The following is an 18,252-nucleotide window of genomic DNA, read 5'->3' on the forward strand; positions in this document are numbered from 1 at the left end:
TGCTGTCGCTGCTGCTGCTGCTGTCACTGCTGCTGCTGCTGCTGCTGCTGCTGCTGCTGCTGCAGCAGCACGCCGCTGCTGCTGCTGCTGCTGTCACTGCTGCTGCTGTTCGCTGCTGCTGTTGCTGTCGCTTGCACTGCTGCCGGTGTGCTGCTGCTGCTGCCGCTGCTGCTGCTGCCGCTGCTGCTGCTGCCTTGCTGCTGCCGCTGCTGTCTTGCTGCTTGTCCGCTGCTGCCGCTGCTGCTGCTGCTGCTGTTTGCTGCTGCTGTCGCTGCTGCTCGGTGCTGCTGCTGCCGCTGACTGCTGTCACAGCTGTAGCTGCCGCTGCTGCTGCTGCTGCTGCTGCTGACTGCTGCTGCCGGTGCTGCTTCGCTACTGCCACCGCCGCTACCTACCACCGCCGCTGCTGCTGCTGCCGCTGCTGCTGCTGCTGCTGCTGCCGCTGCCGCCCGGTACCTATCGTCACTGCTGCTGCACCGCTGCTACCGCTGCACTACGTCATGCTGCTGTCTGCTGCTGCGCTGCTGCTGCTGCTGCTGCTGCTGCCGCTGACTGCTGTCGCCGCTGACTGCTGCTGCTGCTGCTGCTGCTCCTGCGCGCTGCTGCTGCTGCTGCTGCTGCTGCTCCTTTCCCGTGCTGCTCCTGCTGCTGCTGCCGCCGCGCCTGCTGCTACTGCTGCTATCACCTGCTGCTGCTGCCGCCGCTGCTGCGCTGCTGCTGCTCGCTGCCGCTGCTGCTGCGCTGCGCCGCCGCTGCTGCCGCTGCCGCCGCCTGCTCCGCGCGCTGTCGCTGCGCTGCTGCCGGTGCTGCTGCTGGCTGCTGACTGCTGCTGCTGCCTGCTGCTGCCGCTGCTGCTGCGCCGCCGCCGCTGCTTGCTGCTGCGGCGCCTGCTGCTGCGTGCTGCTGCCGCTGCCGGTGCTGCTGTCGCTGCTGCTGCCGCTGCTGCTGCCGCTGCCGCTGCTCTGCGCTGCGCGCTCTGCCGCTGCCGCGCTGCTGCTGCTGCGCTGCTGCTGCCGCTCGCTGCTGCTGCTGCTGTCGCTGCCGCTGCTGGGCGCTTCCACGGCTTGGCTGCTGCGGTTGCTGCTGCTGCTGCTGCTGCTGCTGCTGCCGGCTTTGCCGCTGTCTGCTGCTGCTGCTGCGCTGTTGCTGCTGCCGCTGCTGCGCTGCTGCTGCGTGCTGCACAGCTGCTGCTGTGCTGTCGCTGCTGCCGCGCGCTCGCTGCTGCTGCTGCTGCTGCTGCTGCTTTCGCTCGCTGCTGCTGCCGCTGCTCCTGTATCGCTGCTGCTGCTGCTGCTGCTGCTGCTGCCTGCTGCCGCTGCTGCTGCTGCTGCTGCTGTCACTGCTGCTGCTGCTGCTGCTGCTGCTGTCGCTGCTGCTGCTGCTGCTGGTGCTGCTGTCGCTGCTGCTGCTGCTGGTGGTGCTGTCACTGCTGCTGCTGCTGCGGTGTGCTGTCGCTGCTGCTGCTGCTGGTGGTGCTGCTGCCGCTGCCGCTGCTGCCCTACGCGGCCGTGCGCTGCCGCTGCTGCTGCTGCTGCTGCTGCTGCTGCTCTGCTGTCGCTGCGCTGCTGCCGCTGTTCTCGTCCTCGCTGCTGCAGCAGCTTGTCGCCGCTGCTGCTGCTGCTGCTGCTGCGTGCTGTCGCTGCTGCTGCTGCTGCTGCCGCTGTCCGCTGCTGCTGCTGCTGCTGTCGCTGCTGCTGCTGCTGGTCGCTGTCGCGCTGCTGCTGGTGGTGCGTTGCTGCTGCTGCTGTGTTGCCGCTCGCTGCTGCTTGCTGCTGCTGCTGCCTGCTGCTGCTGCTGTGCTGCTGCTGCTGCTTGTGTGCTGCTGCTGCTCTTGCTGCTGCTCCGCTGCTGTCGCTGCTGCTGCTGCTGCTGCTGCTGCGCTGCTGCCGCTGCTGCTGCTGCGCTGCTGCTGCTGCTGTCTGCGCTGTGCTGGTGCGCTGCGCTGCTGCTGCTGCTGGTATGCTGCTGCTGCTTGCTGCTGCCGCGTCGCTGCTGCGCACTGCTGCTGCTTGCTGCTGCTGCTGCTGTGCTGCGTCTGCTGCGCTGCTGCATCGCTGCTGCTGCTGCTGTGCTGTCGCTGCTGCTGCTCGCTCTCTGCTGCTGCTGCCGCGTTGCTGCTGCTCTGCTGCTGCTGCTGCTGCTGCTGCTGCTGCTGCTTGCTGCTGCTGCTGGGTCGCTCCGCTGCTGCTGCTGCTGCCGTCGCCGTCGCTGCTGCTGCTGCATGCGCTGCTGCTCGCTGCTGCTGCTGCTGCTGCGCGCTGTCGCTGCCGCTGCTGCTGGTGGCTGCTGCTGCGCTGCTGCTGCTGCCCACTTGTCGCTGCTGCTGCTGCTGCCGCTGCCGCTGCCGCTGCGCGCCTGCTCTCGCTGCTGCGCGCGCTGGCTGCTGCTGTGCCGCCGCTGCTGCTGCTGCTGCCTGTCGCTGCTGCTGCTGTTCGCTGGTGCTGCTGTGCTCTGTGCTTGCTGCTGCTGCTGCTGGCTGTGCTGCCGCTGCTGCTCGGTGCTGCCGCTGCTGCTGTTGCTGCTGTCGTCCTGCTGCGCCGGCAACGTCGCTGCTGCTGCTCCGCTGCGGGCTGCTGCTGCTCTGCTGCCGCCGCTCGCAAGCCGCTGCTGCTGTGCTGTGTGCCGCCGCGGCTGCCGCGCTCGCTGCTGCTGCTGCCGCCGCTGCTGCCGCTGCTGAACGCTGCCGTGCTGCGCCGCGGCGCTGCTGCTGCTGCGCGGTCGCTGCTGCTGCTGCTTGCTGCTGCTGTCGCTGCTGCTGCTGCTGCTGCTGCTGCGCTCGCCGTCGCTGCTGCTGCTGCGTGGCTGCTGCTGCTGCCCGCTGCTGCTGCTGCTGCTGCCGCGCCGCTGCTGCTGCTCTGCTGCTGTCACGCTGCTGCTGCTGCTGCTGCTGCTGCTTCTGCTGCTGCTGCTGCTGCTCGCTCTGCTGCTGCCGCTGTCACTGCTCTGCTGCTGCTGCTGCTGCCGCTGCTGGTGCTGCTGCTCGCTGCGCGCTGCCGCTGCTGCTGCTTCCTGGCTGCCGCGTCTGCTGGTCTGTGCTGCTGCTGCTGCTGCCGCTGTCGCTGCTGCTGCGCCGCTGTCGCCGCTGCTGCTGCTGCGGCTGCTGCTGCTGCTGCTGCTGCTGCTGCTGCGCTCGCTGCTGCTGTGCTGCCGCGCCGCCGCTGCTGTGCGTCCTGCTGCTGGCTGTCGCTGCTGCGCTGCTGCTGCTGGGGCGCTGCTGCTGCTGGTGCTGCTGTCGCTGCTGCTTGCTGCTGGTGCGCCTGCGCTGCTGCTGCGCGGCCGCTGCTGCTGCTGCTGCTGTCGCCGCTGCTGCTGCTGCTGCTGCTGCGCTGTGCGGCTGCCGTGCCCCCTGCCGCTGCTCTGCTGCTGGGGTTTCGCTGCTGCTGCGCTGCCGCTGCTGCCGGCATCGCTGCCGCTGCTGCCCTCGCTGCTCGGCTGCTGCTGCTGGCAGGCTCGCTGCTGCTTCTCGCTCTGCTGCTGCTGCTGCTGCTGCTGCCGTCTGCTGCTCTGCTGCCTGGCTGCTGCTGCTGTACGCCTCGTCGCTGCGTTCTGCCTGCCGCCAGCGGTCGCTGCTGCTGCTGCTGGGCGCGGCTGCGCTGCGCGCTCTGCTGCTGCGCTGCTGCTGCCGGCGCTGCTGCTGCTGCTGCTGCTGTGGGATCGCCGCTGCTGCTGCTGCTGCTGCTGCGCTGCTGCCGCTGCTGCTGCTGCTGCTGCTGCTGCTGCTGGTGTCGCTGCTCGCTGCTGCTGCTGGTGCTGCTGCGCTCTGCTGTGTGCACTGCTGCTGCTGCTGCTGTCGCTGCTGCTGTGCAACGCTGCTGCGGCTGCTGCTTGCCGCTGCCTCTGCGCTCTGCCAACGTCGCTGCTGCTGCCGCTGCGCGGCTGCTGCTCGCTCTGCTGCTGCTGCGCTGCTGCTCTGCTGCGCCTGCTGTCTGCTGCGGCGCTGCTGCTGCTGTCGCTCTGCTGCTGCTGCTGCTGCTGCTGCTCGCCCGGATCGCTGCTGCTGCTGCTATCACTACTACTACTACTACTGCTATCACTACTACTACTACTACTATCACTACTACTACTACTGCTGCTATCACTACTACTACTACTACTACTACTACTACTACTACTACTACTGAAGGTCAGACCTGCCTGGGGATAACTGTACTCAAGCCAGCAGTTATCAGCCAGTAGTGCTGAGTGATTAACCCAAATGTCGGATTCTTTTTCCTTTTTAAACAACTAATTGACTTACGTCGGTTCAGTTATTTCAATTCCATTTCGGTATAAAAACTATTTCTGTTTGCTCAATGCGCTGCAGTTTCTCTAGAAATAAATCAGATAAATGTCCGAACTGTGTGATGTTGTAGGGAGTTGTAGTTTCTCCAGAGATAAATCAGATAAATGTCCGAACTGTGTGATGTTGTAGGGAGTTGTAGTTTCTGTAGAGATAAATCAGATAAATGTCCGAACTGTGCGATGTAGTAGGGAGTTGTAGTTTCTCCAGAGATAAATCAGATAAATGTCCAAACTGTGCGATGTAGTAGGGAGTTGTAGTTTCCAACAGACTAATATTCTACATAGTTTAGTGTTGAAAACGTGCTCATTAACTACAATGATCTTAATCCAATCGAGGCTACTTGTCCGGTCTGTGTGTGTTTTACGCCCACTACGTAAGGGACAGAAGAGTGCACGGTCAAAGAAGGGGTACATAATATAGAGCCATTCCTTTGACGTATCTCTACCTGAAAATACATGATCTACGTGATTGATAGTTGGTATTCAGCAGTCATAAAAGTAGGCCTTATTTACTTTAAAGAACTACTAAAATAGTGATTTTTGTCAGACGGTATAGACAGCAGCTCTATGGAGATGAGATGACCTGAATGAAATAATAAAGTTTTGAAATAAAACAAAATATAATATACACAACAACTGAAATATTTTATTAAAAGTGAAGTAATGTGAATCGCTGGTGGTTAGTAAGTGATCAGCAGTATTGAGCAGTCACTACAATCATGGGACTTTTATTGATTGTTTTATTCTGTGTTACGGCATTCAACCCACACAGTGCATTTCGTGTTTCAATTTTTATTGTTATTGAAACCTGAAGTCGAACCAACCTCGAAAAGCAGTAATCTCTCAGCACTATCAGCCAGCTTATCTCTACTGGACTAACAAAACGGACAAAATACATTTTTGGAGTCCTGAGGAATATCTAGTATCATCGATATAACAGAAAAATAAATGGTCTTGGTCCCGTCACCTTTCCCTGAGGTACTGACAAGGTTAAAAATCTGTCGTTCTGCCCCTGAGCAAGGCAGTTTAACCCACTGTTCCCCGGGCGCCGAAGACGTGGATGTCGATTTAAGGCAGCCCCCCCTGCTGCACCTCTCTGAATCAGAGGGGTTGGGTTAAATGCAGAAGACACATTTCAGTTGAAGAAATTCAGTTGGACAACTGACTAGGTATCCCCCCCCCCTTTCCCTCCACAGCTGATATGTGATATTCTAATAGATCGATCTGTTCTGTCTTCCTGTAGGTGTTCCTGCAGTGGCTGCTGGGAAGGAGGAAGGGGACCTGGGAGAGTTCAGGAACAAGCTAGTGTGTTTCCTGGAGGTCTCTACCAGCTACGAACCAGGCCGACTCATCTCTGACTTCCCCTTCGATGGTGAGGATGGGATGGTTCTGGGTCGATTCAACAGTTATTTTGCTTCCTCCTGACTGGTTGTACTTGCAGTGATCGTATTCAGTCCTTTTGCGACTTCTTTAGTTGAAAGCACTGATTTTGTAATTCGCTCTGGATAAGGGAGTTTGTTTGCTATTCTAGCCTGGTTCCAGATCTGTTCGTGTTGTCTCGCCAACTCCTACGGCTCATGGCTCATATGCTAGCCTCCGTGACCGTGTGCTCACCGTGCCACTCGGTTGAAGATAACCAAGGTTAAGACAAGAGGATTGTGATATCCCAGAGGTCTTTGCATGAATGAGGAACAATTCTTAACAATGGGACCAGGGACGCTAGTTACCAACGACGCTGGTCTCATGAATCAGTTGTTTTAAAAAAAAAAAAGCTTCTGCATGGAAGCATAACTTGTCTTTAACCTTTGTCTTTTGTCTGTCAGGTCTTCTGGAGGAGCGGGCCCTGCTGCTGGGTCGGATGGGCAAACATGAACAGGCCCTCTTCATCTACGTACACGTCCTGAAGGATACGCACATGGCCAAGGAGTGAGTAGTACTGCGCGCACACACACACACACACACACACACACACACACACACACACACACACACACACACACACATACACACACACACACACGGCCAAGGAGTGAGTAGTACTGCGCACACACACACACACGGCCAAGGAGTGAGTAGTACTGCACGCCACACACACACACACACACACACACACACACACACACACACACACACACACACACACACACACATGGCCAAGGAGTGAGTAGTACTGCACACACACATAAAGCTGAAATATATATATTTTTTAATTTATTTAACCAGGTAGGTCATTTGAGAACAAGTTCTCATTTACAACTGCGACCCGGCCAAGATAAAGCAAAGCATTTCGACACAAACAACAACACAGAGTTACACATGGAATAAACAAACATACAGTCAATAACACAATAGAGAAGTGTATATATACAGTGTGTGCAAATGAGATGAGGTAAGGCAATAAATAGGCCAATAGTGGCGAAGTAGTTACAATTTAGCAGATTAACACTGGAGTGATAAATGAGCAGATGATGATGTGCAAGTAGAGATACTGGTAGAAATACTGGTGTGCAAAAGAGCAGAAAGAAGTCAATAAAAACAATATGGGGGATGAGGTAGGTAGTTCAGACACAAACAAACAAACACGGATAGTTAGCTGTGAAATGTTTAGCCTCTATTTCCCTCTGAAGTCTACTGAGACTCTGTGCCGGCAGGAAAAAAATAGCCTTTTTCATTAGACACCAAACACGGTGACTTGGTGGGGGCTGTGGAGAGAGGGAGGGATATTAAACTCTTGCATCACATAACACCAAATAATCCTGGGACCATTGAACATTATATTACATGTCCAGCAGAGGATCTTAACTTTGCTTGTTCTATAGTACAGAATATTCTTTCTTATTTTCCAGTATATTTTTTTGTTGCATGATTTTATTATTTTGTAAGACAAAAAAATATATACAATTGTACAAAAATAAACAAAACAACTGAAGATATAGCTCTGATTTAAACCCTTTTAGTCTTCAGACATTTATCTTTATCTCTGATTTAAACCCTTTTAGTCTTCAGACATTTATCTTTATCTCTGATTTAAACCCTTTTAGTCTTCAGACATTTATCTTTATCTCTGATTTTAAACCCTTTTAGTCTTCAGACATTTATCTTTATCTCTGATTTTAAACCCTTTTAGTCTTCAGACATTTATCTTTATCTCTGATTTAAACCCTTTTAGTCTTCAGACATTTATCTTTATCTCTGATTTAAACCCTTTTAGTCTTCAGACATTTATCTTTATCTCTGATTTAAACCCTTTTAGTCTTCAGACATTTATCTTTATCTCTGATTTAAACCCTTTTAGTCTTCAGACATTTATCTTTACATATTTGCATCCCTTACCGTATGTCTTTCTGTATTAATAGTTATTATAAGCTTTACATATTTATTTAACACTGTGATATTTTGAGACAAAACAAACAATGTGTCGATTCCTACTGGGCTCTTCATCAATACTTGTTATCTGTTCTATCTCAATAAACACTGGGCCCGTATTAAAGTTAAGGACTAGGATTTAATGCCAGGGAGTTGTGTTTCCGCGGTATATCCTTCCCCAAACCCCACTCCCTTTTCCCGGGATTAATAATTGTGAGAAACCGGTAAATTGTAATAAATTATTTCTATGAACAGCGTGACTTGAAATGGAACTGTTAAATTATATGCAATGTCTAAATCTGTCTTCGTACGGCCTTCTCTGCTCTGCCTACCGTATTTACACAGGGTTTGTGTTGTTGTAGCCTACCGTATTTACTCAGGGTTTGTGTTGTAGCCTACCGTATTTACTCAGGGTTTGTGTTGTAGCCTACCGTATTTACTCAGGGTTTGTGTTGTAGCCTACCGTATTTACTCAGGGTTTGTGTTGTATCCTACCGTATTTACTCAGGGTTTGTGTTGTAGTCTACCGTATTTACTCAGGGTTTGTGTTGTAGTCTACCGTATTTACTCAGGGTTTGTGTTGTTGTAGCCTACCGTATTTACTCAGGGTTTGTGTTGTTGTAGCCTACCGTATTTACTCAGGGTTTGTGTTGTTGTAGCCTACCGTATTTACTCAGGGTTTGTGTTGTTGTAGCCTACCGTATTTACTCAGGGTTTGTGTTGTTGTAGCCTACCGTATTTACTCAGGGTTTGTGTTGTTGTAGCCTACCGTATTTACTCAGGGTTTGTGTTGTAACCTACCGTATTTACTCAGGGTTTGTGTTGTTGTAGCCTACCGTATTTACTCAGGGTTTGTGTTGTTGTAGCCTACCGTATTTACTCAGGGTTTGTGTTGTTGTAGCCCACCGTATTTACTCAGGGTTTGTGTTGTTGTAGCCTACCGTATTTACTCAGGGTTTGTGTTGTAACCTACCGTATTTACTCAGGGTTTGTGTTGTTGTAACCTACCGTATTTACTCAGGGTTTGTGTTGTTGTAGCCTACCGTATTTACTCAGGGTTTGTGTTGTTGTAGCCTACCGTATTTACTCAGGGTTTGTGTTGTTGTAGCCTACCGTATTTACTCAGGGTTTGTGTTGTAGCCTACCGTATTTACTCAGGGTTTGTGTTGTAACCTACCGTATTTACTCAGGGTTGGTGTTGTAACCTACCGTATTTACTCAGGGTTTGTGTTGTTGTAGCCTACCGTATTTACTCAGGGTTTGTGTTGTTGTAGCCTACTGTATTTACTCAGGGTTTGTGTTGTTGTAACCTACCGTATTTACTCAGGGTTTGTGTTGTTGTAACCTACCGTATTTACTCAGGGTTTGTGTTGTTGTAACCTACCGTATTTACTCAGGGTTTGTGTTGTAGCCTACCGTATTTACTCAGGGTTTGTGGTGTTGTAGCCTACCGTATTTACTCAGGGTTTGTGGTGTTGTAGCCTACCGTATTTACTCAGGGTTTGTGTTGTAGACTACCGTATTTACTCAGGGTTTGTGTTGTTGTAGCCTACCGTATTTACTCAGGGTTTGTGTTGTAGCCTACCGTATTTACACAGGGTTTGTGTTGTTGTAGACTACCGTATTTACTCAGGGGTTTGTGTTGTTGTAGCCTCACCGTATTTACTCAGGGTTTGTGTTGTTGTAGCCTACCGTATTTACTCAGGGTTTGTGTTGTTGTAGCCTACCGTATTTACTCAGGGGTTTGTGTTGTTGTAGCCTACCGTATTTACTCAGGGTTTGTGTTGTTGTAGCCTACCGTATTTACTCAGGGTTTGTGTTGTTGTAGCCTACCGTATTTACTCAGGGTTTGTGTTGTTGTAGCCTACCGTATTTACTCAGGGTTTGTGTTGTAACCTACCGTATTTACTCAGGGTTTGTGTTGTTGTAGCCTACTGTATTTACTCAGGGTTTGTGTTGTTGTAGCCTACCGTATTTACTCAGGGTTTGTGTTGTAACCTACCGTATTTACTCAGGGTTTGTGTTGTAACCTACCGTATTTACTCAGGGTTTGTGTTGTTGTAGCCTACTGTATTTACTCAGGGTTTGTGTTGTTGTAGCCTACTGTATTTACTCAGGGTTTGTGTTGTTGTAACCTACCGTATTTACTCAGGGTTTGTGTTGTTGTAACCTACCGTATTTACTCAGGGTTTGTGTTGTAACCTACCGTATTTACTCAGGGTTTGTGTTGTAGCCTACCGTATTTACTCAGGGTTTGTGTTGTAGCCTACCGTATTTACTCAGGGTTTGTGTTGTTGTAGCCTACCGTATTTACTCAGGGTTTGTGTTGTAACCTACCGTATTTACTCAGGGTTTGTGTTGTTGTAGCCTACCGTATTTACTCAGGGTTTGTGTTGTAGCCTACTGTATTTACTCAGGGTTTGTGTTGTTGTAGCCTACCGTATTTACTCAGGGTTTGTGTTGTTGTAGCCTACCGTATTTACTCAGGGTTTGTGTTGTTGTAGCCTACCGTATTTACTCAGGGTTTGTGTTGTTGTAGCCTACCGTATTTACTCAGGGTTTGTGTTGTTGTAGCCTACTGTATTTACTCAGGGTTTGTGTTGTTGTAGTCTACCGTATTTACTCAGGGTTTGTGTTGTTGTAGCCTACCGTATTTACTCAGGGTTTGTGTTGTAGCCTACCGTATTTACTCAGGGTTTGTGTTGTTGTAACCTACCGTATTTACTCAGGGTGTACGTGATGAAATATGTTAATATGAAAAATGTATTGGTCTTGCGAATGAGTTTCCGGGCAGACTACCGAGTTTTATTTCCTGACGTGTTTTGCGCCCTGGCTGCCAGACGAGCTCGCTCATTCCACCCACACTAGCACTCAGCCAGGCAGGTACAGCACTGACTGATTAGGTGCCGCCAAACGTCACATCGATGGCTAAAATTACTGTTTTTATGCCTTTAGTTCTCCATGCGGACCAATTCATCAGTGAATTCTGAAAAGCTATCCAAGGATTGTTCCATAGGGTTGTGTTTTTAGGGAGGGATATTGGTTCTTGTAGAATATGTTTCATTTTCTTCCATATTGTTATTTATGTATTTATTTGTATTTTATTTAACCTTTATTTAAAAAGGTAGGCTAGTTGAGAACAAGTTCTCATTTACAACTGCGACCTGGCCAAGATAAAGCAAAGCAGTGTGACAGAAACAACAACACAGAGTTACATGGAATAAACAAACATACAGTCAATAACCCAGTAGAAGAAAAAAAATAAAGTCTATATACAGTGTGTGCAAATGGCATGGGGAGGTATGGCAATAAATAGGCCATAGTAGCAAAGTAATTACAATTTAGCAGATTAACACTGGAGTGATAGATGAGCAGATGATGGTGTGTAAGTAGTGATACTGGTGTGCAAAAGAGCAGCAAAGTAAATAAAATAAAATATGGGGATGAGGTAGGCAGTTGGATGGGCTATTTACAGATGGGCTGTGTACAGCTGCAGCGATCGGTTAGCTGCTCAGATAGCTGATGTTTAAAGTTAGTGAGGGAAATGTAAGTCTCCAGCTTCAGCGATTTTTGCAATTCGTTCCAGTCACTGGCAGCAGAGAACTGGAAGGAAAGGCGGCCAAAGGAGGTGTTGACTTTGGGGATGACCAGTGAGATATACCTGCTGGAGTGCGTGCAATGGGTGGGTGTTGTTATCATGACCAGTGAGCTGAGATAAGGCGGAGCTTTACCTAGCAAAGACTTATAGATGACCTGGAGCCAGTTGGTCTGGCAACGAATATGTAGCAAGGGCCAGCCGACTAGAGCATACAGGTCGCAGTGGTGGGTGATATAAGGCACTTTGGTAACAAAACGGATGGCACTGTGATAGACTACATCCAATTTGCTGAGTAGAGTATTGGAAGCTATTTTGTAGATGACAGCGCCCGAAGTCAAGGATCGGTAGGATAGTCAGTTTTACTAGGGTAAGTTTGGCGGCGTGAGTGAAGGAGGCTTTGTTACGAAATAGAAAGCCGATTCTAGATTTGATTTTGGATTGGAGATGTTTGAGATGAGTCTGGAAGGAGAGTTTACTGTCTAGCCAGACACCTAGGTATTTGTAGTTGTCCACGTATTCTTGGTCAGGACCGTTCAGAGTAGTGATGCTAGTCGGGCAGACGGGTGCGGGCAGCGAACGGTTGAAGAGCATGCATTTGGTTTTACTAGCGTTTAAGAGCAGTTGGAGGCCACAGAAGGAGTGTTGTATGGCATTGAAGCTTGTCTGGAGGTTAGTTAACACAGTGTCCAAAGAAGGGCCAGATGTATACAGAATGGTGTCGTCTGCGTGAGAGGTGTATCAGAGAATCACCAACAGCAAGAGTGACATCGTTGATATATACAGAGAAAAGAGTCAGCCCGAGAATTGAACCCTGTGATACCCCCATAGAGACTGCCGGAGGTCCGGACAACAGGCCCTCCGATTTTACACACTGAACTCTATCTGGTGAACCAAGCGAGTTGGTGAACCAAGCGAGGTAGTCATTTGAGAAACCAAGGCTATTGAGTCTGCCGATAAGAATACGGTGATTGACAGAGTCGATTGCCTTGGCCAGGTCGATGAAGACAGCTGCACAGTACTGTCTTTTATTGATGGCGGTTATGATATCGTTTAGTACCTTTAGCGTGGCTGAGGTGCACCCGTGACCAGCTCTGAAACCGGATTGCACAGCGGAGAAGGTACGGTGGGATTCTAAATGGTCAGTGATCTGTTTATTAACTTGGCTTTCAAAGACTTTAGAAAGGCAGGGCAGGATGGATATAGGTCTGTAACAGTTTGGGTCTAGAGTGTCACCCCCCTCTGAAGAGGGGGATGACCGCGGCAGCTTTCCGATCTTTAGGGATCTCGGACGAAATGAGAGTTTGAACAGACTGGTAATAGGGGTTGCAACAATGGCGGCGGATCATTTTAGAAAGAGAGGGTCCAGATTGTCTAGCCCAGATGATTTGTACGGGTCCAGGTTTTGCAGCTCTTTCAGAACATCTGCGATCTGGATTTGGGTGAAGGAGAAGCTGGGGCGGCTTGGGCAAGTAGCTGCGATGTAACAACCACCTTCGGAGCCCAGGGCGGTTAAAACCACCCTCTGATTTAGGAAGACGTAAAACCACCCTCTGATTTAGGAAGACGTAAAACGTTCCTTTTATTCTATGAGTTTATTTGCCCAAAGTGGGCAGGTCTTACGCGCTCTTCAAACACTTCTCTGCCCAGGATGGTGTTTCTTCTTCCCAGCTCTCCTGATCCACCCGTATGACCAGGAGAGTGACCCCAGCAGCACAATCCTCAGCTCTGAGAGTTGGAGGAAGTGTTCTGGCAGAGAGAGTGAGGGAGAGATGTTATCCATTTCTACTTGTTTCATTCTGAATACCGTTGTAAAGCTGTCGTTAGCGCTGACAACTAATCAATGTCAGTAATACCCCGGGCACCTTAGTCCACTCATCTCACCTTCCATGGCTACAGCTCAAAACACAGAGAGACTCAATTTATGTTTCCTCCATTCCTTTGCATCCTCTGTCCTCACCGCCTCCTAAAAACTAGAGACCGATTATGATTTTTCAACACCGGTACCGATTATTGGAGGACCAAAAAGGTCGATACCCGATTAAATAGGCCGATGTTTCTTGTTTTTATTTATTTTGTAATAATGACAATTACAACAATACTGAATGAACACTTATTTTAACTTAATATAATACATAAATACTATCAATTTAGCCTCAAATAAATAATGAAACATGTTCAATTTGGTTTAAATAATGCAAAAACAAAGGGTTGGAGAAGAAAGTAAAAGTGCAATATGTGCCATGTAAAAAAGCTAACGTTTAAGTTCCTTGCTCAGAACATGAGAACATATGAAAGCTGGTGGTTCCTTTTAACATGAGTCTTCAATATTCCCAGGTAAGAAGTTTTAGGTTGTAGTTATTATAGGACTATTTCGCTCTATACGATTTGTATTTCATATACCTTTGACTATTGGATGTTCTTATAGGCACTATAGTATTGCCAGTGTAACAGTATAGCTTTCGTCCCTCTCCTCGCCCCTACCTGGGCTCGAACCAGGAACACATCGACAACAGCCACCCTCGAAGCAGCGTTACCCATGTAGAGGAAGGGGAACAACCACTCCCAAGTCTCAGAGCGAGTGACGTTTGAAACGCTATTAGCGCGCACCCGCTAACTAGCTAGCCATTTCACATGGGTTACACCAGCCTAATCTCGGGGGGTGATAGGCTTGAAGTCATAAACAGCACAATGCTTGAAGAATTGCGAAGAGCTGCTGGCAAAACGCACAAAGGTGCTGTTTGAATGAATGCTTACGAGCTGCTGCTGCCGACCACCGCTCAGTCAGACTGCTCTATCAAATATCAAATCATAGACTTAATTATAACATAATGACACACAGAAATACGAGCCTTAGGTTATTAATATGGTCAAATCCAGAAACGATCATTTCGAAAACAAAATGTTTATTCTTTCAGTGAAATACGGAACCGTTCCGTATTTTATCTAACGGGTGGTATCCCTAAGTCTAAATATTCCTGTTACATTGCACAACCTTCAATGTTATGTCATAATTATGTACATTTCTGGCAAATTAATTACGGCCTTTGTTAGGAATAAATGGACTTCACACAGTTCGCAATGAGCCAGGCGGCCCAAACTGCTGTATATACCCTGACTGCTTGCACGGAACGCAAGAGAAGTGACACAAATTCATGTTAGCTAAATATGCAGGTTTAAAAATATATACTTGTGTATTGGTTTTAATGCATTGATGTTTATGGTTAGGTACATTGGTGCAACGAACGGTGCTTTTTTCGCAAATGCGCTTGTTAAATCATCACCCGTTTGTCGAAGTAGGCTGTGATTCGATGAGAAATTAACAGGCACCGCATCGATTATATGCAACGCAGGACACGTTAGATAACTACACATGGTTGATGATATTACTAGTTTAACTAGTGATTATGTTAAGATTGATAGTTTTTTATAAGATAAGTTTAATGCTAGCTAGCAACTTACCTTGGCTTCTTGCTGCCCTCGAGTAACAGGTAGTCAGCCTGCCATGCAGGCTCCTCGTGGAGTGCAATGTAAGGCAGGTGGTTAGAGCGTCGGACTAGTAACCAGAAGATTGCAAAAACGAATCCCCGAATCCCTCCTGAACAAGGCAGTTAACCCCCGTTCCTAGGCCGTCATTGAAAATAAGGATGTGTTCTTAATCTGACTTGCCTAGTTAAATAAAGGTGTAAAAATATATATATATATATATGTATCGGCAAATCGGTGGCCAAAAATACCGATTGCCGATTGTTATGAAAACTTGAAATCGGCCCTAATTAATCGGCCATTCCGATTAATCGGTCGACCTCTACTAAAAACACACTGGAGAAGGTCTGAGGAGAGGGAACTTGGACCTTCTCTTCCAACTGGATTGAGTAGGAGGCAAGGAGATAGGACATGAGGATTGTCAGAAACACTATTAGATTCAGGGACTGTTATGTTGTGGTTTTCAACTATTGTTACTGCAGTTCCTCATGCGTCCACAGTGGGAAAATAGATGACCGTGTTGCTTTAAAGAAGCCTGTAAGAAGAAATAACATTTAGCTGTTACTTTGATGTTCACAGGCCAACAGTAGACACACAATGTGACAGCTCCGTACATTTGTATTTGTCATATAATAATCTGAGAAGTCGAGGTGCTTACCAGAATGTAAGGTTACATTCCTGCTGGCCATGTCTGTATCTGTATCATTCTGTCCTCTCGTCGGTCTGTATAACATTACATTGAGCTGGCTTTAGAGTATAGAGGATCTGCCAGATTTGAACCCTGTTGTCTTTCATTTCAAGTGGAAATATAATACTTATTTGTTATGAACCAAACTGATTTTTTTTTTTTTTTTTTTAAAGGTGGCTTGAATACATTCGCTTAGTGTCAGAAACAAATCAAAGCAATAAGAAAATAAATATTTTACTCTGCTCTTGGTGAGGGAATGAAAGTTAGAGACCGTGTTGTTAAAACAGGGAACCCTATATTGTTTCTAGGGAGTGGCAAAAATGAGTCGTGAGTTGCTATGCCAACACGTACGCCCCAATAACACAGGACTGCTCAGTGATGTTTATCGCAGCTAAATACTCCAAAGCAACTCCTTTTCTTTTCAAGTTTGCATATGTTCTTGTAGTTTTGAGAAATGGGTTTTTAATCCTGTTATATAATATTCAAAGAAGTATGTTAAATGTCCAGACAATCCATAGGGTTTCCAGAAATCCTGCTTTGAGGATTCTGGCTTTCTGGAATGGATGAGTCAGTGGGGAGGCAGCCTGTAGACGACCCTATGGATGAGTTAGTGGGACGGCAGCCTGTTGACAACCCTATGGATGAGTTAGTGGGGCGGCAGCCTGTTGACAACCCTATGGATGAGTCAGTGGGGCGGCAGCCTGTAGACGACCCTATGGATGAGTTAGTGGAGCGGCAGCCTGTTGACGACCCTATGGATGAGTTAGTGGGGCGGCAGCCTGTAGACAACCCTATGGATGAGTTAGTGGGGCGGCAGCCTGTAGACGACCCTATGGATGAGTCAGTAGGGAGGCAGCCTGTTGACAACCCTATGGATGAGTCAGTACGGATGCAGCCTGTAGACGACCCTATGGATGAGTTAGTGGGGCGGCAGCCTGTAGACAACCCTATGGATGAGTCAGTAGGACGGCAGCCTGTAGACAACCCTATGGATGAGTTAGTGGGGCGGCAGCCTGTTGACAACCCTATGGATGAGTCAGTGGGGAGGCAGCCTGTTGACAACCCTATGGATGAGTCAGTGGGGAGGCAGCCTGTTGACAACCCTATGGATGAGTCAGTGGGGCGGCAGCCTGTAGACAACCCTATGGATGAGTCAGTAGGGAGGCAGCATGTAGACAACCCTATGGATGAGTTAGTGGGACGGCAGCCTGTTGACAACCCTATGGATGAGTCAGTGGGGCGGCAGCCTGTAGACAACCCTATGGATGAGTCAGTAGGGAGGCAGCATGTAGACAACCCTATGGATGAGTTAGTGGGACGGCAGCATGTAGACGACCCTATGGATGAGTCAGTAGGGAGGCAGCCTGTTTTACAACCCTATGGATGAGTCAGTAGGGAGGCAGCCTGTTGACAACCCTATGGATGAGTCAGTAGGGAGGCAGCCTGTTGACGACCCTATGGATGAGTTAGTGGGGCGGCAGCCTGTAGACGACCCTATGGATGAGTCAGTAGGGAGGCAGCCTGTAGACGACCCTATGGATGAGTCAGTGGGGCGGCAGCCTGTAGACAACCCTATGGATGAGTCAGTAGGGAGGCAGCCTGTTGACGACCCTATGGATGAGTCAGTGGGGCGGCAGCCTGTAGACGACCCTATGGATGAGTCAGTAGGGAGGCAGCCTGTTGACAACCCTATGGATGAGTTAGTGGGACGGCAGCATGTAGACGACCCTATGGATGAGTTAGTGGGGAGGCAGCCTGTAGACGACCCTATGGATGAGTTAGTGGGGCGGCAGCCTGTAGACAACCCTATGGATGAGTCAGTGGGGCGGCAGCCTGTTTTACAACCCTATGGATGAGTTAGTGGGGCGGCAGCCTGTTGACAACCCTATGGATGAGTTAGTGGGGCGGCAGCCTGTTGACAACCCTATGGATGAGTCAGTGGGGCGGCAGCCTGTTTTACAACCCTATGGATGAGAGTAGCAACCCACCAGCCAGAAACAATAACATGGCTGATTCCTAAAAAAAAACAATTTCCAAATCAGAAATGTATATGTTTTTAAACTATATAATGATTTCTCTCCAGACGGTGTCTTTGCTGATGTTACTGTCAGTTATAATAATGCCGTTTTGTGTTTCTCTCCCTTCAGGTACTGTCACCGGCATTATGACACAGACACAGACAGAAACAAAGATGTGAGTATCTCCCTCTGATTGACACGTGTTCAACTTGTACAGCTAGAAAGAATTACATGCAACTCAGGTGTACCTGTCTCTTAACCCCATGTTGTTATACAGGTGTACCTGTCTCTAAACCCCATGTTGTTATACAGGTGTACCTGTCTCTAAACCCCATGTTGTTATACAGGTGTACCTGTCTCTTAACCCCATGTTGTTATACAGGTGTACCTGTCTCTTAACCCCATGTTGTTATACAGGTGTACCTGTCTCTTAACCCCATGTTGTTATACAGGTGTACCTGTCTCTTAACCCCATGTTGTTATACAGGTGTACCTGTCTCTTAACCCCATGTTGTTATACAGGTGTACCTGTCTCTTAACCCCATGTTGTTATACAGGTGTACCTGTCTCTTAACCCCATGTTGTTATACAGGTGTACCTGTCTCTAAACCCCATGTTGTTATACAGGTGTACCTGTCTCTTAACCCCATGTTGTTATACAGGTGTACCTGTCTCTAAACCCCATGTTGTTATACAGGTGTACCTGTCTCTTAACCCCATGTTGTTATACAGGTGTACCTGTCTCTAAACCCCATGTTGTTATACAGGTGTACCTGTCTCTTAACCCCATGTTGTTATACAGGTGTACCTGTCTCTAA

General features: G+C 48.8%; 1 protein-coding gene across 3 annotated transcripts in view; it reads left to right on the forward strand.

The window, feature by feature from the left end:
* LOC106569409 (vam6/Vps39-like protein) overlaps positions 1–18,252 on the forward strand; it is a 78,965-nt gene that overhangs the window by 40,329 nt on the left and 20,384 nt on the right. For all 3 annotated transcript variants that reach the window (XM_045705726.1, XM_045705752.1, XM_045705772.1), the window contains 3 exons: positions 5,525–5,653; positions 6,105–6,207; positions 17,564–17,609. In XM_045705726.1, the coding sequence (XP_045561682.1) occupies positions 5,525–5,653; positions 6,105–6,207; positions 17,564–17,609 (278 nt within the window). The remainder of the gene's footprint in view (positions 1–5,524; positions 5,654–6,104; positions 6,208–17,563; positions 17,610–18,252) is intronic.

The sequence above is a fragment of the Salmo salar genome, chromosome ssa01 (assembly GCF_905237065.1).
Source record: "Salmo salar chromosome ssa01, Ssal_v3.1, whole genome shotgun sequence".
Classification (NCBI taxonomy): domain Eukaryota; kingdom Metazoa; phylum Chordata; class Actinopteri; order Salmoniformes; family Salmonidae; genus Salmo; species Salmo salar.